Raw genomic sequence first — 23596 nt, forward strand, 5'->3', positions numbered from 1 at the left:
TGTGTTGAAAATTTGATCGAGATTGGTTGGGTGGTTCAAGAGTTATTAGGTTTTATTAGTTTTTAATTATTCGTCCCCCTCCCCTCCCCCTCCCCTAGGATGTAACGTTAAAGTGAAATTACAAAAATGTGATGTATCTTAAAAATTTGATTGAGATCGGTCGGATAGTTCAAGAGTTATTAAGCTACAAAAATAGTCACTTTCAGTCTTATACAAATTGATTTTAAATCATAAAAACGATTCCAGGCCTGAACCTCATCTATGTTGAAAATTTGATCAAGATCCTTCGAGTGGTTCAGAAGTTAAGTTATATTTATTTATTTATACCCCCTTCCCCTCCCCCAACCCTCAGTTTTAGCGTCAAAGTGAATAGCCTAAAACCAGCCCAGCCTCGAACCTCATCCATGTTACAAATTTGATCGAGATTGGTCTGGCGGTTCAGGAGATTTAAGAGTCACATAATGGTTTTCAATTTTATATACAGGGTGGCCCATTTTAATCATCCACGGAAATATCTCTAAAAATATTGAAGATAATAAACTGAACAAAAACTCAAATAGGAAATACCATGCAGCAAATCGAATGATGTCGCGGTGTCCCCCAGGGCTGCTCTTCAAGGGGGCTCGGGGACCAACTTTAAAATTTTAAATGGAAACATGTGGCGAGTGGCACCTCGTTCGATAGATCTTTAAAAACTAAAAAGGGATGTGGCAAAAGATTTTTCATAACGGTCACCGTATTCAAAATAACCGTCAAGATATGTTACCTCTATCAGATAAACGTCCAGTAGCAAAACGGTTGAACATAAATGAACCAAACAAAAGCTCAAATAGGAAAGCCATGGGGGCACATCGAATTGTGTTGTCGCGGTTCCCCTTCCCCAGAGCAGCCTTTCATGGGAGTTCAGGGCGCAACTTCAAAATTTTCAATGGAAAAACATAGGTCAAGTGATATCTCGTTCGATAGATCTTGGAAAACTAAAAAACTAAAAAGTGTTGTGCCAAAAGATTTTTCATATCAGTCACCGTATTCAAAATGGCCGCCAAGACATGATGCCGGTATCAGATAAAACATCCAGTAGCACTAATATGAAAACGGTTGGAGATAAATGAACAGGATAAAACTCGTATAGAAAATCACAGAGGGTATTTATCATTCCACGCCTCGAGAATAATCCAACCGAGAAAAATATTATTAAAGTATAAGTGACATTATGCTAAAGAGGAAATCTAATTCTTAGAAAGTTATCTTTCCGATCTCCCTCCGTAAGTGAGTGAAGAGGAAATGAATGGTAAAATCTCAAATGAGAACCCCACTTTTACTTGCAATAGGTATGGTTTGTCTGAAACACTTGGGTGTACAAGTGAGTGACTAGTACTGTAGTGAATCAATATTGTGCAGACGACTTTTGAGCAAAACCAACGTTTGTACACGTTGTTCTAAAATTGCATTGTTCGACAAATTGGTTTCTCATTTCAGTTGATTCATTTTTGCACAAATCATTGCCTGCAATCAAAATGGAAGGTACCATTTAACAAGAATTTTACCTACTTTTCCCCATTACAGCCTTCTATCTGTTATAAAAACACATTTCAGATCATTTTGCTGTGTAGATACAATTTGCAAAAAGTAAGGTTCAAACTTGCAATTTCACCGTTTCTTCCCGTCCCGCTTCACCCACTTACGGAGGACTTTGGAACGACGATTTTCTAGGAACTAGATTTCCTCCTTTGCATTATGGCACTTTTACTCTAATCATCTTCTCCTTTGTTGCAACATTTTTGAGCCCTGGAATGATAAATACCCTCTGTGTTTTCCTCTAGGAGTTTTATTCTGTTCATCCGTTATTATCTTCAACCGTTTTCATATTAGTGGTACTGGACATTTTATCTGTTACAGGCACCATGTCTTGGCGGCCATTTTGAAAAAAGGTGACCCATATGAACAATATTTTGCCACAACTCTGTTTAGTGTATGAAGATCTATCGAACGAGGTATCACTTGACCCATATTTTTGCATAAAATTTCTAAGTTGGGGCTGGGCCCTCATGAAAGGCGGCCCAGGGGAGCACCGTAACAACATCATTCGATTTGCCTCATGGCTTTCTTATTTGAGTTTTTATTTGGTTCATTTGTGTTCAACCGTTTTCATATTAGTACTACCGGACATTTATTTGATACAACAAACATATCTTGTCGGCTATTTTGAATACGGTGACCGATATGAAAAGTCTTTTGTCACATTCCTTTCTAGTTTTTAAAGATCTATCGAACGAGGTGTCACTCGCCCCATGTTTCTATTTAAAATTTTAAAGTTGGACTCCGGGCCCCGTTGAAGAACGGCCCTGGGAGGCACAGCGACATCACCATTCGATTTGCGGCGTGGTATTTCCTATTTTAGTTTTTGTTCAATTGATTGAAGTTCAACCGTTTTCGAGATATTTCCGTGGACAGATTAAAATGGGCAACCTTGTATATAGATTAATGATTTCAGTTCTTTGTGCATCCAGGAGTCTTTGTATTTAGGCCTATTACTATTTGGTTTCTTTGGTACACAATTGTCTGGTACATCATATACAGGCCTATTGTTATACAATATATTGGTTATTTCATTAATATCACTACTCTTTGTATCTATCTGATCCTTTTCCTTAATTCCATTATATACACCTAGAAAATCTGGGTTTTTAAAGTCATAAATTCTACCTTGATTTGAGATCCAAACCATTGGGTTTGGATTTGGGTTTGGTTTGAGTTACCAAAGTTATTATTGTCATTTTTTGTTATTTTCCATTCAAAAGTTGGATGGAAATTATCAATTTTTAACTGTGGAATTTCAAGTATTACTGAATTATTTTCCATATTGGTTAACAGTAGGTCTAATACTCTATCCTTCTTAAAGGGGTTATATGATCTATTCAAATGATTTAATTAGAGAACATTACTCAACTATATTTTCAGATTTTTTCTTAATATAATAATTACTTATATTTATATATCCGGTAGCTCCATCTATTCCACCTACTTAAAATCACCTAAAATTATAAAATTACAGTTTTTTGTGAGTAAAAACGTAAATTGTTACATAACCAGTCACAATAATTAGTAAAATCTATCAACGGTAAATCTGGTGGAAAGTAGATAATAATAGTTTACAGGCACAATAATAATAGTTTATTTTCAGGGATTAAAACTTTAATTATAACATCAAATATTTCATCTGGAGGATTCATTACTTCGTACGAGTATTCGTTTTTTATTATGTCCATACAACTCTACCCTTTATTTTATTAACTTATGTCAATTTTCTATCTTTTCGTACGACACTATAATTTTTAGAGATCTGTACAAAATGTGAGTTTGTTTCTTTAACCATGTTTCAGTTACGCAACAAAAATCATACTTACAGCAATTTATTTCACCTACAAATAGCTTTTCTTTTGTATTTAAACCGTTTACATTCTGATAGAATAGCTGAATAGCTGTAAATATGCCATCACTAATAATAATAATAATAATAATAATAATAATAATAATAATAATAATAATAATAATAATAATAATAATAATAATAATAATAATAATAATAATAATAATAATAATAATAAGTAGTAGTAGTAGTAGTAGTAGTAGAAGTAGTAGTAGTAGTAGTAATATTATTATTATTATTATTATTAGTAGTAGTAGTAGTAGAAGAAGAAGAAGAAAGGCTTAAGTAACATGGAACCAAAAATGCTAACTTTAGACTCTAGAAACGTAATACGTTTCAAGTGATTGGATATATAATCGCAAGATAAATCCTAATTAGAAGAAATCGTATGGTTCGAATCATTTTATTTAAATTAGTTGATAAGCGTGAACTGCGAAGATTTTTTCTCGCAGGAAGTAACTCCATCTTATTAATATATTCAGGAAAGTAACTGCTATTCTTCCCTTTTTCTCTGTTTAAAATTAATAAAATCGCTTATTATGTTCTATGATTTGTATTTTATTTGTTTTTATTACGTATTTTCCAAAGGTGTGTTGAAAATTATCTTCTACCTTATTTCATTATAATTACAGTGACTCTTCTAAATAATGGACACTGATGAGACATGATTATTGTCCATAAATGAGAAATATCGGTGTAAAACGTTTCATGAAAATTAGGGCATTAAACGGGCTATGGATGTCGAAGGAATTAACATTAAAATATCGTGATTTGAATAACCTAAAAAGAAAAGTCAACCGATTAATGTTATGCTCTGCTGTTGCACTACCTGACTGAATTTTGAAAGTGCTCCTGAGATCCGTTCCCATTTCCTCGCTTTTCTTAATATTCAGAAATCAAGTAATATAATAATAAAACTTGTATTCAAAAACAATTCTGAAACGACTTCACACACGTAACCCACTTGTTTAAAATGTAAGTGTTCCGAAACTTTACATTGCAAACCCTATGTTGTTATGCAACCATAATAACTCTAAAGAGTGTATGGTTGCCTATAAGCATATTACTTTGCCATAATTAACCCAGCATCCGCTGAGGTGTTTCATCCGCTGAAGCCTAGCTTGGAAGATTACTACTACTGTGTGTTTCAGACGTAAAGCATCACGGGCAGTGGCCAATGGAGCACGATATTCCGCGCGGTGTTGCCGGATTTCGGACTCCCCTTTCCCTTCTCGCTCTTCCTTCAGTTGAGATTATGACATATACATTGGCAACATTATTCACAATGTAAATGTACTATTCCAGTAAACTCAAGAATTTTGAATGTGCATCCTAGAAGTATATATAGCAACTAAATTACTTACATGTTAACTTTTCCAGTGGAAATGCTAAACACTTGTCTTCAACACTACTTTCACTATCATTTATGTCAGTTAATATTTCGTCTGTGTCTGAATCTGTGTCTTGTAAATTTATTTTTATGAGTTCCAAAAACTGTAAACACAAAAAATAATTCTTCGAGCTTGACTTCGTAGCACTTGAAAGAAAAAGAAAAAAAGGAAGACAGAAAATAAAACTTCTGCTGTACTCGGTTTGCTTAAAGACATTGTCAACTATAATTTTGGAGAATAAACGAACTACCACGAAAGAAAGCAACGAGACACTGATGAATTCTCTTAAGTTAGTTCCTACACAACTAGCCCCTTTGTTTCCTTCTCCGTTTTCATAACAAGTAGCACGCTTGGGCTTGGTGTAGGTGCCACGAAAGTAATCCATCTGATTCCTAAGCAACTCGATATGCTCGAGTTTATTTTGGGTTACGATAATTTATGATACCATTCAGACGCCTGATGCTTTTGATTCCCTTATAGAGGAGAAAAGAGGGTGTTAAAAGTCGCACAAAATAAGGCAGTGGAACGTGAAAAAAAAAAGAAACAGAAAACATACTGCGTTCCTTCTCTCGAATAAGAAAGGGTCTATCTTGAAGTAAATTTCAAAACAAATTACAAACTTCACATGCTTTACTCTTACGATGTTAGTATATGAATCAGATTGCAAAGGTATGTAGCCACGGGGGAAAAGGGGCTCTGTTTTTCCGAACTATTTCCAGCTCCAAAATGAGGTTCGTCTGGTATATGTTTAATAAACTTATTTAACAGTTAATGCAAATGAAGGACTTTATAATAAAATATGAAAATTTAAAAAAATCAATCATCATCAATACGGTTTCTATACCTAATTGAAACAACTAAAATTAATCATATGCTTTATATTCTCATTTCCCTAACTGGGTGCATGGTGAACTCTACTATATTATTGCATAATAATATCGGAGTTAATATTTTTTCGAGTTTTTTTTCCTTTAGTATTTTAACCTACATAAACACAAAGTCAGATCAACAGACTGCTATAAACAGCATTTATTTTCTTATGAATAGCTTATTGATTCATCTTTTACACTCCGGTTTTTAACTTCAGTACTGTCAAGATCCGTCTTTTGATAAGGAAGCATTGTGAAAATATAATATGCGCATAGTATGTATGTATGTATGTATGGTGAGTTAAAATGCTTTCATGTTGTGAAAGAGGTAATTTGTTCTGCTTTTAACATGTGAAAAGCTTGTCTCCCCATGAAAGTAATGTTTTCCTAGAACAACCTGCTGGCTACACCCCTGATTATCCTGTAATAAAAGTTGTGAGTTCTATTTGCAAATCGAAACAAAATCCACTGGAAATTAGACGCGGGACTCAACGCTCGTTTTACTAATTGTTTTATATGGAAACCTTTCAAAGCGTCTATCATGACAACCAGTTGACATAGAAAGATGTAGTTTTCACGTATTTGTTCGTAATTCTTTTTTCTACTTGGTAAAGTGAGCAGTTAATGTGCTAGTACAATATTTCTAAGTAGCGCCTGTGATATTGTCAAGATTCGCAGTAGCGCGAGAAGACAGCGTGCAGAACTGCTTGTCGCGAACTGTCAACACCGCTCAATGCCAATTGGACGCCGTGTGAAGCCAACTCAAGGCCATGTCGTTTCTCATCTGAAACCTGCAATAGACCGATAATATGGAATCATCGGAAAGGAATTCTCTTTCAATATATATCGATGCACCTCTGGCGAAGTTGTGTGTGAGGATGCCCAGAATATATATCGGGTTGAATTCAGACCCTTCTTCCTTTATAAAAAATGTGTGTTATTTTCTATAAAAATTCAAAATGCCAGTAAACTTGTTAATGCTTCTGAGATTGATACAGCTTATCATCTAAACGTATGGCATCATAATTTATTTCAAAATGTTATTCTTTAACAACTGAAAGCTTATTGACAACACAGACTATTTCACTAAGGAATATTTTTTTCTACGCTACTAAATAATATGGTAGATAAATTTTAGTATTACTAGTTGTTCCCCCCTTCGGGTTCTTGGAAATTACCTGCACGCTAGCAACATCTCTTGCCTCTCTTGCCATCAGTAGAACGCAGCCCAGCTCACGCAGTAGACAACTATTACCGTGACTGTGAACTATTGGGAATTAGCATGACTGTCAGATTTAGATTTCTTGCGTTTATAATATGGATTAAGGACATTTAAATAGTTTGGTCTAGATGTATGTGTAACATGTAAGTCTTAAATGTTTTGGGGTTTGTAGCTTTATAATAAGGATTTATATTTTCCTTAATAACTTTAAAGGTGTGGGAAAATGTTGAACAACTAATATATGCAATCGATATCCGAAAGGACTCTAATGAAATAAGGGAATCGCCTATTTTCCGACGGCAATCACAAATTCCTCTCCCGTTCCTGGGAATGGAAATTAAAATTTTACAAAATTTAAGTAAACAGTGTTATGAACTTAAGAAATTATTTCCGATCACGTTTATAAAATGTTTCAGAACATTACGAGCATCTATAAGATGTAAAATACAAAATTTGAAAGATAATTTAAAATAATGAAAATGTTATAAAATACGAAATATAAGTCGATTTTTGTAATTTGTAAACAAGCAGTACTTCAGACAGGCTCGTATAGATAAAACAATAGGATAGGATGTGGCATAATTGTTGGGGGTTAACTGTTCACCTTACATTTTTGATCGCTTAATTCTTGAAAATATACAGTAAAATTTGCCTTGAACGGAAACTTTATTAAGCCGAGATTCATTTTAAACTTATATATTCGCGGTTTCGTGAATTCAGGGATGAAAAACATGTTAAATTATTTTCATTGAGCGGAAACTGTGTTACACGGACAACGGAAATCATAATACACCTTTTAACGAAAAATTTCAACATCCAGGATGCAGTGTTTAGAAAAATTTTGGACCTCCTGTAAGACAAAATGTAATTACTATGTAGTTGTCTGTGAAAAGATCTTTGTTCTTTTACCTCATTTTCAAATGCAGTAACTCATTCCCTATAGGTCTGCATAATATTATAATTGGTCTGCAAACTGATATAGACACAGCGGATCACTTAATCAAAAATTATACGGAAAGTCGGAAAAAAGATGAGGAGGTGAAAAAATTATAGGAATGTTAAACACTTGCCAAGATTCTGTCAAACGTTTAAAAAAATCATAAATATTTACTTAACGTCAAAATGAGTCATATCCTTAGTGTGATTTTTCAGATTATAGTGTTCACGGTAAATCAAGCAGCAAGTGTACAGAAAACTCTCCTTGACTTTTGGGAAAAAAATTAAAAATAAATATATAAAATAAAAACTTATGTAGGGTAGATTTTTATGTTCATTGTGCATGAGTTTTGCGTATATTAGTACGTAACAGAAATAAATACTATAAGAGAATAAGGTATACGTACAACATTTTATCTCACTATGTCGATTATAGTATGTTTATTTTTTAAAAAAAGCTGAAGTTTGCCTCCCTTACGCGGGAAAATATCTGTGACGACAATTTTTGCGAGTCTTGTTCGATTCCGCTAAACACAGGTTTTACTACATTTATCTGAATAAACAAACTGAAAGTTTCCGGCGGCTGAGCTCTTCCTCTGGTCATTGCCTAGATGCGAGCCTGAGTCCGGATATTTGATATAAAAACTTTAACTTTGGTGTATGTTAACAACCGGAACTAATTACATGAAAATTCTTATGATTACGCTGAGAAAAAAATCGTATGTGGTGTATGTAAAATCATATGTTACATCTGTAAATCCTGTAGTTTTTGGATTTAACGTACAGCAGACGTATAACTGAAAACGCATGTTTTATGATGCTTTCTGTATAAGTGTTTCATTTATACGTACTTTCCGTATGAAACAATATAGGCGGTCAGGATCTCAAATACAAGTGGACGTATATAACATATAGCTGAAGAATGTAACATAAGTATATGCATGTGGTATACGGAAAAATGTTAGATGTCAGACATCCTGCAACGGCATGATGTAACATTTAAGGGCAGTGCATATATAGCATACGGATAACGTATGCTTCGTACTGATTTCTGTAGTAAGCAAGAGGATTCCGTATATTTGTACAGCGGGGGACACTTCTAAATGGTACAGCCATATGGAGATTTACGGCTAAGGTGTGCCATTTAGAAGTGTCCCCCGCTGTACAATATAACGCTGTCCGGAGAACGGATTTTTCTGTGTAGAGCACTTTACAAGTAGATTAACAATAACAGACTTTTTGAAAAATAAACAAAGACAACTAAGTTTGTCAATACAAAATTTATTTGCAAATACAAAAAATGTAAGGAATAAACTAAATTTGGCATTGATTTCTTATAGTTTCTGGATAGTTGTTTAAACTTTCGGTGTTTGTAGTACAATTTCTTATAGAAGCATCTTTCTCTCCAGTACATTCAATGATTGATGCATTTCTTTGGCATGAAATATTGTTAAAGCTATCAAAACAAATATGTAATAACAACAGTGAAACAACTGCTAGTATTTGTGAAAATTTGAACTGCTAGAGGTGAACAAAGAACAAATAACGTTCATTTGTTTGAAAATAAGGTCTATCGTCTCTGTGTATATACAGAAGTTCATTAACAGGAAAAGATTCTCCAGTCAACAAAGTTACAAATATAATATGTTATCAGTATCTTGTTTTACCTTTTTCAAAGATAGTTTTATTTTATTTTGTTATTGATCGAGACGTTCGCTGTTCAAGGTGATTTCACAATAGGTTGTGTTGTTTCAGTCTTGGCAGGTATTCCTGTTTGTGTTATTGGCACAAGTCTCTCATTCGATGATGGAGGTGGCAGAGCCTGGAACACAAAAATATTCAAAATAATATAAATAATGAAATTAATACATATAAAGAATAAATGTGTCTGCTACTTCTACCATGCCAATAGAAGAGTCTTAATGATACTATTGACAGTAGGATTATACACAGAGAGAGTACAGAGCTTGATTTGTTTCCATATGATCAACTTGAAGACAGAAACACATGTCAGATCGATTACGCAAAGCAACTAATGTACATACAAAGGATCAATCTCTCAGCTGTTACGTAGAAGAGTGAAGGTGTTGTAGCGGGCAAAATGCTGTCGAAAAAAAATGGAGGGAAGATTACGTTGTCGCTCATTTCCATGCAAGCTTTAGTATTTTCCTCATACTAGAACAGTTAAGAGCAACGGTTTTGTTGTAGAAAGGGTCACTGTTAAGTGTCATAATTAAACGTTACGCACAGCAGCCTCCTCCACAACCCACATCAATGAAATCGTATCCAAACAGGGTGTTAGTGAAATTCACAAGATCAGTGCGAAAGAGGATCTGGAGTATAACGGTCTGTGGAAGTCCATTAGCACAGCGTTTTATGGTCAAATGATTACATGTAGCCCATTTAACACTGAATCCTACAATCGATCACAAACTGAGACTGCAAAAGTACTGTACGAAAGCCATATAACTCGTAACTGCTAGAAATTGTTTTGACAATGAACGAAGCATGAGTCTACGATCTATCTACCTGATTTTCGAGCCATCAGCCATAGTGACCTTCATGAAAAAGATCGCTGTAACTTTGTGCGCCAATACAAAGAAATTTTATATATATTGTCAAAATTAATGATGTTTATTACCAACAACATGTCATATATTCAGTTTACACAAACGAAATACCAGCATTTTATGGCGATGACTTCCTTCACGTGGAATTGCACAAAGATAAACCTGGAAATCACATTTGCCTTCTACCGATTCATGACAGCTGGAACTGGTATTCATGATATTTCGAAGATATTTCTGTTAAGGCGGCAGACTACTAAATATTTTTGAAAAACTAATCTGATTTTCACGAAGCTTTGCACTCCTTGTAAACAATGCAGACTGCAGTGCACAAATGTTGCCAACTAATTAAACAAAAAATGTTATATGCAATTTTGTGCTAAGAAATGAATAAACAAACTGAAGAGGGAAAAACAATGATATTAAAAATAAAATGGCATGGGCTTGTGATAAGAGAATCAGGAACCATTTTGTCTCGTTTGCAGTAGCGTACGCGCTGCTCTCCTGAATCTTTGAACTACTATATAAACGCATACACGCATCAGGAGGAAGAAGGGCAGAACTTTGAATTTTTTCTACCAGTGTAAATTACAACTAAAACTTACTATCCCCACTCCTAACGTTTCCTCTAACTGAGAATCTAACTAAAATGTTAGGATTCAGAGCCACTATTACATGATGGCTTAGTGTTCCTACTAGCAGATCTATGGTTGGATGGATGGGTTAAAGTTTATAGTCCTCTTCAACAACAAGGTTCTATAAGATTTGGACCTACAGCCGAACGAGTGATCCGAACTACATGAACTTCCTCCGGAAACCAAACGCGGATCTCCCGCCCGACGACGAGTACGCGGATCATATAGCCACAAAGGAGTTAATTATCAGATCTAGAAACATGTGCAGTTGTACTCACGACTTCTATTCAAAATTTAGCTTTTGGGGAGCTGCAGTGGCTCAGTGGTAGAGCGTTCACCTCTGGCACATGGGGTTCCTGGTTCGATTCCAGTTCGCGCCAAGTGAACCTTGTGGTAGACAGACACCGTGTGCGTGGGTTTCCTTTGGGTCCTTCAGTTTCCTCCCACTTTCTTCATTCCAACATTTCATTCATGTTTTCATCATCACCGTCTCCTTTAGCCTAGCCTAGCCTGCATAATCGTGTTACGCAAAACTCGAAAAATGTCATTTCATTTCATTTCAAAATTGAGCTCCTTGTACGTTTCCATTATAGGCGAGCGAGTGTCTGGAACAAGCAATTGTTCATTCTGCAAGAACTTGAAAACTAATGAGTTTACTTATTTATTGAATAGAGAATTTATTATTTTATTTCCTTTGTTATATGTAATAAAATATCTATGAAATATATTTTGAATCCTCGTGACTTATCCTTTCATTTGATATCTAACAGAAAAGTTACGCCATAAACTAATATCAGTCATGAGAGTATGAAGACTCTATCGACATCTTATTCAACAAACTCCAAGAAACTTTTTAGATTCTACATAGGAATAAAGACACATTATTTAACATGCACATAGTACCTCCTCTTAATTTCACTGCAGCCAGATAAAAAATAAGACTCAAAAGTTATGAACATTCCTATCCAATATTATAAAAATTCTTAAATGTTGAAGATTCCTTTGTACACTATTTCATTTCTGGCACCGAATATTCGGTTTTTGCATCTTTTAAATGGTCATTTATTCTGATCGCATTTTAAAAAGGCGATATACAAATTATAACTGAAAAAAATAGCCTCATATTACTTCGTAGTGAATCACTAAAACATGTTTTATCCTCTTTAACTTCTCTCTATCCCCCTCACGCACTCTCTCTCTTTTTTTTTAATTGACTCGTCTCTAATGCAAGGTCAAACAAAGATCTGAAATACTATAAGGAACTTATTAAAATATCTTCAATAAGAACAGCGAGTTCACTTGATTTCTCTTTTTCATTTTCTTAGCCCATTTTCATGAAATGGCACAACTGTTTGAGAACCATTCTTTGTGAAAAACTGAAAATAACTATGAGTTAGCAATATTGAAAATGAGACTAATAACAGCTTATTCTTCCATGAGCAAATAGTACACAACAAATGCAATGTATTATGGTAATTCATGTATTGTTAAGGCACATTAAGAACATTTAGGTTTCAACTCAAAGTATGTATCTATATGGGATCGAAATCTTGAACCAAAATCGAATTTGTAAGGGAAAACTGTTACAACAAATGACAAAACACAAGAAGTGCGCGCCACAATTTAAAGATGTCGCCCAAGGAAGCCAGCAGGTTACCTGCTGTTCCGAGTTATTCTGTTAAACATAAACAAGGCAAACCCGTAAGTGCAGAAGAAAAGCAAATACTTTATCAAACTATATCAACGTTGTTCAATTCACTTGAAGAAAATTAAGACCTATAATAGCTAATTTTCATGTTCTCATAGAATATTTATTTACTTACTTTGTAGTACTGAAGATAGTATTTGTACATTCGCATGCTAAGAAAGCACATCAAAAAATTGAACCAAAGGGGGAAAAGTACCATCTGTTTTTCATGGATATGCTTAATGATTTACGTAATAGATGAAAAAGAAATAATCTCCCATAATGATAAATATGCTTGCTGTTACATACCAGCGCCATCTCTTTATCATTCAGTTGACAATTTGACATAAATCATTGTAATTTCATCTATAATTACAGTTTGGGGAAAAATAGCAATGTTCAGTTGCTCTTAAAGGAGGGGGGATTATATAGTATTGGATATTTTGCCCTATATCACGGCAATGGTGTGAGATTAAGACGAGTAATGCACATCGCAGTAGCAGAAATACATGCACGTGCTGCTGCAGAAATATTGCGGGAAACAGACGAAACATTTTCCTCTTCACCAATCAGCAAATAGTCGTGTGCGCAGTGATACAACATCAAGTTACGCGGTTTGTTTTTGAAAGGTGCAAAGGACTGTGAAAAACGCTTTAATAATTTTTCTTTTGCCCGTTTTTCGTAAGTGAAAAGAGGTAATAAAATGTAACTTACCACACTAATAGATAATGTTATTCTACACTCGAAAATACGAATCGGAAGAATTTTCAGTGTTGCCATCCATAGAAATTACAGTGTGACCAGAATTTGAATTACTCAGAAATCTAGGTAAAGGCAGCGACTAGAAAAATGAACTCAACGGTAATTGATGACTTATCATGCTGTCTAGGTTTCTTGTTTACTACTTTTTAAATAATCTTTCTACTCATTTTATAAACCTTACATAAATTATTACAAAATAAATAAGTTATTACAAAATAAATAGAAAAATTATTTAAAAAGTAGTAAACAAGAAACCTAGACAGCATGATAAGTTATCAATTACCGTTGAGTTCATTTTTCTAGTCGCTGCCTTTACCTAGATTTTTGAGTAATTCAAATTCTGGTCACACTGTAATTTCTATGGATGGCAACACTGAAAATTCTTTCGAGCGTAGAATAATATTATCTATTAGTGTGGTAAGTTACATTTTATTATCTCTTTTCACTTACGAAAAACGGGCAAAAGAAAAATTACTAGTTTTTCAAAAATATTTAGTAGTCTGCCCCCTTAAGAGTTTAGAGTGCTGTGCTTTTGGAATTCTCAAGAAGAACATTTCATCACGTCGGGTTTTCGAGGTAAATGGCCTCTAAAAAGCTTGCAAGCAGGAGTGGGACAATACTTTGGATGCAAATGCAACGAAGTCTGCTGCAGTGGGTTCTGCGATGTCCTGCTAAAAAATGGTCCTGCTAAAAAATCAAATCAAGCTTGATTGATGGTGGCGGAATGGAATACCTTAGGTAAGCAAAAACTTGTTCCTATGGAAACGGATTAACCTCTGTATCTAATGTATGAAACGAAGATAAGACAAATTGATTTGAAAAAATTAACAGCACATGTATGAATATAATATTATATTGTATATAAAAAACAAGCCTTTGACGTGAACAAAGGAACGTCTTATGTTTGTGGATATGCTCGAGATTCTACCGTTCTCCGTCACTTCATAAGAATCACATCTGCATTGCCATCGGCCATCAAAACAAATCTTATCGGCCGTATTACTTTCAGTATTTAATTTTCCACAGAATAAACTTGTAGTTTCATAAACTAGTGTATTATTTTTTATTGTTTCTTTTCTCTAGTTCCATTCTAGAAAAAAATCCTTAGTTCTACAAAACATTTTCTTCAACTTCATCTACTTTGGAGCTACTTTATTTATTTATTTATGGAATGAAGGGTAGTGTATTATTATTATTATTATTATTATTATTATTATTAATAATAATAATAATAATAATAATAATAATAATAATAATAATAATAATAATAATAATAATAATAATAATAATAATACAGATTTAAGTATTTCATGCAGAAAGAGATGTTTTTGAACTCCACTCATAAATGCAGTTATTTGATATTTACGCAGCTCAACAAACTGGAATAAAATTTTTAAGTTCAAAGGAGGTTCCTTGAGCTCTTTTTATTTGTAAATCTAACGTTATTTTCTAAAATAATAATGACGTAATGTAGTATATTGAATATATACGGATGTAAAAACGATTTAAAAACTTTAACTAACTGATACAAATAAAATTTTGTTTTGGGTTTTATTTCAAAGACATGATAACATGTGCAGATAATTAACAATGTATGCTATAAAATGTACTATGAAATATATACGTTAACCATCTTTTAATGTTAATGGGAATAAGACCATCTACATTTAAGGGATTAAAAATCATGTAATTAGAAACGTATACTGTAATACTTCATTTAATATGTTTCATATGTTGATTAACATGATCTGCACCAAACACTGTGGTGCACATTTTCTTGACTTCTTATGTTTTGAATTTTGACACTAGAGCACAAGTGAAAGTCAATTCAAAATTTAAAGATAAGGGCAAAATCTGTCGTATAGGTAAGTTATTCCAAGTACAAACATATATATTTCAAATTATGTCTTTCCAATAGGATTTTTGTACATTTGGCGTGTTCAGTGAACAAAGAAATGAAGTCCCCTTTTCGTCATTTTGGGAATATTTCATCTTTAAGATGTATATCTGAAGCTCCGTTCAGAGTTTAAAAGGTTTACCTCAAGAATATGTGATGTTGTAAATAACTCTTACATTCTTTTTAATGCTAACTTTCCCATGTACTTATCAACTTTATGTTTCTTTTTGCCACAACTTTGGCAATTGAATTTGATTGTCTTGTTTTCTGAACACTCCAGGTGTAGCCTTCGCTCGGTTTGTACTGTTTGTACTAAAGTCAACATCATACTTTCAATGTAAATACTGACAATATGATTAGTGACATTCGTGGTAACAGTTTTAAAAATATCTTTTTTTGAAAATGTTACCATGACTGTCTGCCATATTCAAGGAAATGTTATGCATAAAAACAAAGAATTGATCATACTTGCACAAAATCTACGTGTTTTCTACAGATTTAGCGCTAACACCATGAAATTCTCCCGATTTTTTTTTTTTTTACATTGCAAACGGACATTTATTGTGCCCCTGATAAGATAGCACGCAAAGGAACACAAACAGAATCACTAAAATAAATTTTGTGTTATCCAGTGAACAATAGAAAATGTTTTTCTGGTGTGTCCACAAAATGTGTGTAATTAAGTATGAGAAAACATGTCTCTAAAACTTCTCTGGCTAAATTTAAATTTCTTCTATTAAATAAAGTTTTGAGCAAGAAAGCAATAGAATTTGGTTGTATTTACACGTGCTAATGAAATTAAGAAAAATCTCAGCAAAAATCAGTACCGGCGGAAGGGCCGGGCGAGCCGGGCGACCGCCCGGGGCGCCAAATTTTAGGGAGTTTAGGGAGCGCCAAAATCCTTGTCCTTGCTAAATTTATATTATTGTAAACGGTGAACTAAAAATTAACTTTTTCATAAATTGTGTAGCAACATTGGTTACTACCTCATGCCATAGGCCTCACTCTTTATAACAACCCCGGTTTCTTCTTGAATCTCCTATAAAGGAAATCCCTTCATCCCTTCACCTTATTTGTCTATAAAAAAATCTCCGCTGACAAAGCTAAAGGCTATTGTTGAGAGTTGGAAGTTTTGAGCAACAATAACACGCTCTGACACTTACAACCGCCGCGGTGCCGACAATTGCTCTCCTTGCGACAAAGCTATGTCGGCCGCTCTAACAATACACACAAACAATATTGAGTTATCGGCAACCAAAAAGAAATTAGTTCTGTTTGTACTGTCAAATGTCTCGTGAAAGAAAATTATAAATCAGTAGTCATGTACATGTAGTGCAGGCTTCATGGTGTTCGTGTTCTTCTTTTGTCGCAAGAAATATTTGGGTTTTTGTATGACATCCATCCAATAACGGACAAAGAGTATTTACTAAAGTGTTGCAAGGACTTACAGCTATCTTTAACAAAGATCACTGTGATATTGACGGATTTCAGTTATATCAAGAGCTCTTACTTTTACCTTCATTTCTCGGTTCTGAAAGTGGGAGCAAACCGTTGCAAGTACTTACATATATTTGCAAGAACTCCCTTATTGGGTTATTTCCAAATGCAACTATTGCTCTAAGAATCTTACTAACTATTCCTGTAAGTGTAGCTTCAGCAGAAAGAAGTTTCTCCAAGTTGAAACTTATAAAGAACTACCTACGATCAACGATGACGCAAGAGCGTCTTGTAGGCCTTTCTATGATGTCTATTGAATGTGATATTCTGTGTGAGCTTGACACTGATACTTTAAATAAAGACTTTGCAGAGAAAAAGGCACGAAAAGTTAACTTTACTTAGCATTGTAAACAAGTCAAAGGACAATTTGCATTAAAACTGTATAAAGATATAAAATTATATTACTGGTTGTATTATTTGTATTACGAAATCTTTGTACAATGCTGTTACAAAATATATTTGTATGTTTTTTGTTCAGTTCTTTTGTTCTGTTATTATGTGTTCTCTTTCGCAGTTAACAAGGTTGTTTATGTATATATGTGTAAATAAATGCTGTATCGCATCATCAATCTTAATTTTATATAAATCGTTGTTTCTTGAATCGCTCTGTAAATTTCTAATCAGTGACGTAGAATATTTTGCATGCTCATGTGTAAATAATTGTTTCGTATATCGTTAACCAAAACTTACTCTGTGTATTTAACTGACAAAAGCTAAGATCTTACTCAGTTTGATAATTGATTCTTATAGTTATAGTTATAGAGTTCAAGGAGTTATCCTTTAAAAGCAGCTATCTGTAAGGTAGCATAGCAAATTTAAACTCAGTAATACCAATGGGTTGTAGGGGGCGCCATATAGATTCTTTGCCCGGGTGATATTTTCCCCTTCCGCCGGCCCTGGCAAAAATGACGAATTAGGGTTAATGCTGAGCCAACCTAATTTGCTAGTTAAGATTTAAACAGATTTACTCCTTTACATCTTGAAAGTTAATCAAGACAAAGTCGCACTGAGAATCATACCCGTTAATGTGCTTCAAAATTATTGCGACACTTATCATTAATTTAGAAAAATGTATATATTAAAAAAAATCTTCTGTTTTGAACTGGCGTAAAAACTATATTTCTTAATATCACCTACCAATTAGTCACTTTCATTTCTATCTTTTTTATACTTGTTTGGTCTACTGAAATTATTTCCTGTATATTTTTATTCTAAAATAGATTTAATTAATCTTGCTTCACTAATTCAAATAAATTGTGCTATACTAATATTTAAATTCTTTCTTACCTTCTTAGGTGCCGTGATAGTAAGTACTCCGTCAGACGACAAACTAGATGTGACTGCATCTGGTTCCGTATCTCTAGGTAACGTATATTTGCGAACAAAATGTCTGGAAATGAACCCATGTTCGTCTTGTTTCTCCTCATGCTTTCCTTCAACTGTTATAAAGTTGTCGACAACTTTGACGGTAATTTCTCCTGGTGCAAACTGCTGAACGTCCAAAATGACTTGGAATTTATCCTTGTCGATCTGTACGCTGGATGTTCCGCTGTTTTGTCTGGGCAGATGTCGCCATGGTCGGAGATAACCTGAAGATCTCAAAAGACTTGGATGGAACAGATCATCGTGTTTCAAACCAAGACCAAAGTTCTGGTCGAAAAGTCGGAGAGGACGGTCAAAATCTTCCCACCAGTCACGAAACATCAGAGGAACCAAAGACATCTAAAATAAATAAATAAATAAATAAATAAAATTTATCTGATACCACAATCATATGTGATCATGAAAATTGTTGAAATCTAGCATTCAGTGTGTACTGTTCATTTTATAATTTATTCTTTGAGATGTACACAGTACGGCAATTAGGAAACAAGACTGCTTTTTTCTGCAAAATTAGTTTTCGCCAGGAAAGTTTCTTGTTAATAGTGATGGATTTTACATTTAATTTTGGAAACATGTGCAGACATTTCCAGTTCGGTCGGTGGTTAATGTGACACGTGACGTGGTGATGTGATACTTTGCACTGTTTCAACAATGGGGTAACGAGTGAAAGTCAAGTTCTACGCGGGGAAAACTCCAACGAAAACTTTTAAGATATTGATAAAGGTTAGTGGAGACAACTGTCTTTCTCATTGCCTTAGTTTTGAATGGGATAAGTGATTCAATACTGGCAGGAAGTCTGTGGAAGATGACAAGGATCCAAGCAAGTCTGTCAAAATAACTGAAATGACTGACAAAATTAGGGATATTATTTTAAATTACTGAAATACGAGGCTCAGAATTTGATATCAAACTTCCTAGCGGTAAAAAAGATAACTTTTCGCCAATAATAAAGGAGGATTTTTAAAAATTGAAGCTGTGGGCACGTTTCGTGCCCCATTCCTTAACGGAGAAACAGAAACTGAAGAGTCCGTCCCGTTGTGATTGTTCGTGAATACTTGGCCCAAAAATGTGTTACATCCCGCATACCACCTGTGATTACTTTCTTTCCCCCAAATTTAAGGCATCATTGATACTCTTTTTAAATTATGTTTCCATTATCCAGAAGGTACTATAATTAGATACTTTTAAACACATTTACAGCTTATGACTTACTGGATCGTGCAAAGCTGTGTCTGGGTTGAATTAATCGAAGTAAGTTAATTCCACTTGTTATTCACTTATTATTATTATTATTATTATTATTATTATTATTATTATTATTATTATTATTATTATTATTATTATTATTATTATTATTATTATTATTTATTAAAACTAACTAACTCTATGGCCTATGGAACCCGGAGGTTCAATGCCGCGTTCACAAAAGCTCTCCACTGACTTTTATCCTTAGCTAACTGCATCCAGTTTCTACTTTGTATTCCAATCTCTGCGAGATCCATCTTAATATTGTCCTCCCATCTGCGCCTAGGTCTTCCTAATAGTCGTTTTCCGATTGGTCTTCCAGTCAAGACTTTGAAAGCGTTTCTACTTTCTTCCATTCTAGCTACATGACCCGCCCACCTAAGCCTCCTAGACTTGACGACCCTAACAATGTTGGGTAAACCGTATAAATTACGTAGTTCCTCGTTATGAAGTTTCCGCCATTCCCCATCCCCGTTCCTCTTGGGTCCGAATATTCGTCTCTGGATCTTGTTCTCAAATACTTTTAGTCTATGTTGATCCCTCAGAGTAAGCGACCATGTTTCGCAACCATACAGAACAACAGGTATAATTATCGTTTTGTATATTTTAAGCTTCAGATTCGTCAACAAAATTCGCGACGACAACCGATTTTGAACCGAATAGTAACACGAATTCCCTGCTTTTCGTCGACATTTAATTCTTCGTGAATATGATTTTCCTCTGTTAATACCGATCCTAGATATTTGAAACTATCCACTTTATCAAAAGTATTATTTAATATTTTATTTATTTATTTATTTTTATTTATTTATTGCAGACCCAGGTTGGTTTCATAATTGTTGCTCTACGTAAGAGCCTATTTAATTTCTACATAGTTTTAAGATTCCTCTTTTAAATTATTGATTAGACTAAACTCATAAACTGTTTTTATTAAACTAAACTTAAACTCACCGTCCAAAAGTGTTATATGATCAGATCATGCACATAATGCCCAATTGAGAATCGAGACAAGTACTTTTTTTTTCTTTGTCGAAACGAGAAATTTCACGAATTGTTCATACAAGTCTTAGAGTTCAAACATTGTTTTAGTGTTTCATAATTCGTAGTATAAAAACTATAAATTGATCAAATGATTGTATGAACACAATGAAGAGCATTTATCAACGTTTAAAGATGCAAAAGTCATTACACAATGTACTTCAATAATAAATGTAGTTTACATTTTGTTATATTCCACCGTTCGTGGACCTCTCGTGATGCGAAAGATTCTGATAACTTCTAGATGAAATTAAGAGAAAAATCAGGATATAAATTCTATATGTAAATATACAAAATTTTAATCCTAGAAGAGTTAAAAAAATTCAAAAATCGAAATGAGACGAGACTTTCACAAAAAAAGGGACAAAAACCTTGTTACATTAGATAATTAAGGTCTCTGTCCCAATTGTTCTACCTATTGTCTCTATTCTCTAATCAAAGTTTACTATCTCAAGTCAATTGAGGCTAACTGCCTCAGGATACGGATAAATATCGAAAGATTCTCTACCTTTATCACGGGGGCTCAAAAATTAGACCACTCATCCCAAAGGTACGTACCAACTGCGATAAATTACTATTATTTAAGTCAATCTCAAAATCGTTCCATTATCAATATATTATCTAGAATATCGAGAATTCATTAGTGGGATAGAAAGAGATCAATGGATTTCTCGCATCCGAAAATGGATAGAGTCGTTTCGTTTCTTGAAAATCATTAGTCCTATTCTATTCTCACAAAATCGAATTAGTAGACTTACCCCATTTCATCAAAAATTATTAAAACTCTCCTTAAATTAGTTTCCCCAAGTCGATTTCTAAATGCGTTCTTTCCAATGTCGGGACCAAGTTAATCGCACCCGAAAATAACAGATTTAGTTTATTATATGAAAATCCTTAGGTACATTTTCAACATGAAATTTATAAGAATACACATATAATAAATGTTCAATCTAAAATAAAACAAAATTGCTAATTGTATGTCTCCACTGGAGGCAGAGTGTAATTATAAAAGAAAAATACATGGTTTAATTCAGAATGAATTTTAAATGTTTAAATATAATTAGTAACTGTTTCAGTTTCATATTTATCAGTTTTTACACAAGTGATCAACTGGATCTTGATAGAAGGTAGAAAATAAAAGATACGGGCTACTGCACTAAACTATCTCGCTCCATTTCCTTAAACTATAAATGATGTGTTGCAGTTGTTAGTGAAACATATTCTTGTTAAATTATAAGGGTTTTCCGGAAAATTTCGCCCAAAGACAATTCATCCCCAAAAGTAAACTACTCTTTGTAATTTTTTTCCCATAAGAATATCATTTATGCCTATGTTATTAGTGAAATATCTGTATATAAAATAACAAAATCACGGAAGACGTATTTCACAAAACTGTTAAAAAAAAAAAAAAAAAAAAAAAAGAGTAAACTTCCTCTTGTGAATATTCTCATGGAAATTATTTATGGAACATTATAGGGATATTAGCAGTGGCGGATCTAGGCCGGGGCGTCTAAGGCCTTTCCAGTTTTTGAGTGACAAAAATAATTTAAGCTATTATTTATATATTTTTGGAAGTGTATAGTAAACTCACGATGTACCTATCATAGCCTGGGGTCTGGCTGGCATGCCAGTTTTTACCTTGTAGATTCGCCTCTGGATACTAGTAATACATTTATTTATGAAATATGAACAAAATAGCGTGAGTTGTTTTTGAGAAAGTAGTCTGAAGAGAAACTCACCTCAAGAGTAAACTACCAAAAAATGAAATTATTAAGTTTTACGTCCCACGATTACGCCGGTTAGGCCAAAGGAGACGGTGATGATGAGAGATGAGTGAAATGGTGGAATGAAGAAAGTGGGAGGAAACGGGAGAATCCAGAGAAAACCCACGAGCAAGGTGTTTGTTTATCACAAAGTCCACACGGCGCGAGCTGGGATCAAACCAGGGACACCAAGCACCGGAGGTGAACGCTCTACCACTGAGCCACCACGCCCCTCAGTAAACTACCAAGTGTGAAATTGTTCGTAAAGAGTAATTTATGCATTATAGAGTTATTAATGAAATTCGATATTTATTTATGATATATGAACAAAATTGCATGAGTTACTTTTGAGGAAATCGGTCGAAAAAAAATTCACCCGTAAAAATAAACTACCTCTAGTACACGACACATATGTTATGCCATATTATCAAGTAATTATTGAAAATTTTAATTATGAAATATGAACAACATCGCTTGAGTCGTTTCTAAGAAAACCGTTCGAAAGAAATATCCCTAAGAACAAACTACCACTTGTATATTTTTCCAGGGCAAATAGGTTATACCATATTATCAGGTTATTAATGAAATTTTATTTATAAAATATGAACAAAATCGCTTGAGCCCTTTTTGATTATTCCAAATTTTGATTTTCACTATTCAGTAGACTACTCTTACTTTTGAATGTAGGAAGAAAATTTAAAAAATGACACATGGAGAATCACATAAAAATCTTGGATTTAAAATTTGGTCTCCATACGTATGACCTCCAGGCGAATGTGTATTATATCAGGACGATCAAACGAATATAGGAACAGATGGATAGATGAAAAATTCCTTTTTCAATATGTATGGACGAAGAAAGGTGTAAATCCGTTAAAATCTCGAATTCGACTGTTTTCACGATCACCATACTTTCTGCTTTAATTTCGTCAACTCGAAAGTAAAAATCAACAGATTTGTACTTTTCCTCACTAATAGAATGTAATCCTTTCGTACTATGTAATAATACACTTTAGCATATTTCGTAAAAACGTTTACATTGAGAGATGCATTTTCATGATAGCAAGAAATCCGTTTTGTAGTATCATTCAAGCAATTGGATTTGATTGATTTGAAGATTAACGTCGTTTCTTTTCAACAGATGCTATATGAAACGTGAACAAACAATTAACATCGAGTCCAAACCAGATGACCTTCCATCAGGAATCGAAATCGGGTCTCCCGCACAATAGGAACATATGCACACGTAAGAACTTAGTGTTTCTCATTCCAAA

General features: G+C 33.8%; 1 protein-coding gene across 1 annotated transcript in view; it reads right to left on the reverse strand.

The window, feature by feature from the left end:
- Window positions 1-9109: 9109 nt before the first annotated feature.
- The window catches only part of LOC145676509 (protein lethal(2)essential for life-like), a 31287-nt gene continuing 16800 nt past the window's right edge, over window positions 9110-23596 (reverse strand). Inside the window, exons 2-3 of the mRNA XM_081747330.1 lie at window positions 18181-18615; window positions 9110-9670 (exon numbers count right to left, since the gene is read on the reverse strand). Coding sequence (XP_081603456.1) covers window positions 9569-9670; window positions 18181-18615 — 537 coding nt within the window. The 3' untranslated portion in view covers window positions 9110-9568. The remainder of the gene's footprint in view (window positions 9671-18180; window positions 18616-23596) is intronic.

This window comes from Thermobia domestica, chromosome 2 (genome assembly GCF_964235325.1).
Source record: "Thermobia domestica chromosome 2, izTheDome1.hap1.1, whole genome shotgun sequence".
Lineage (NCBI taxonomy): Eukaryota > Metazoa > Arthropoda > Insecta > Zygentoma > Lepismatidae > Thermobia > Thermobia domestica.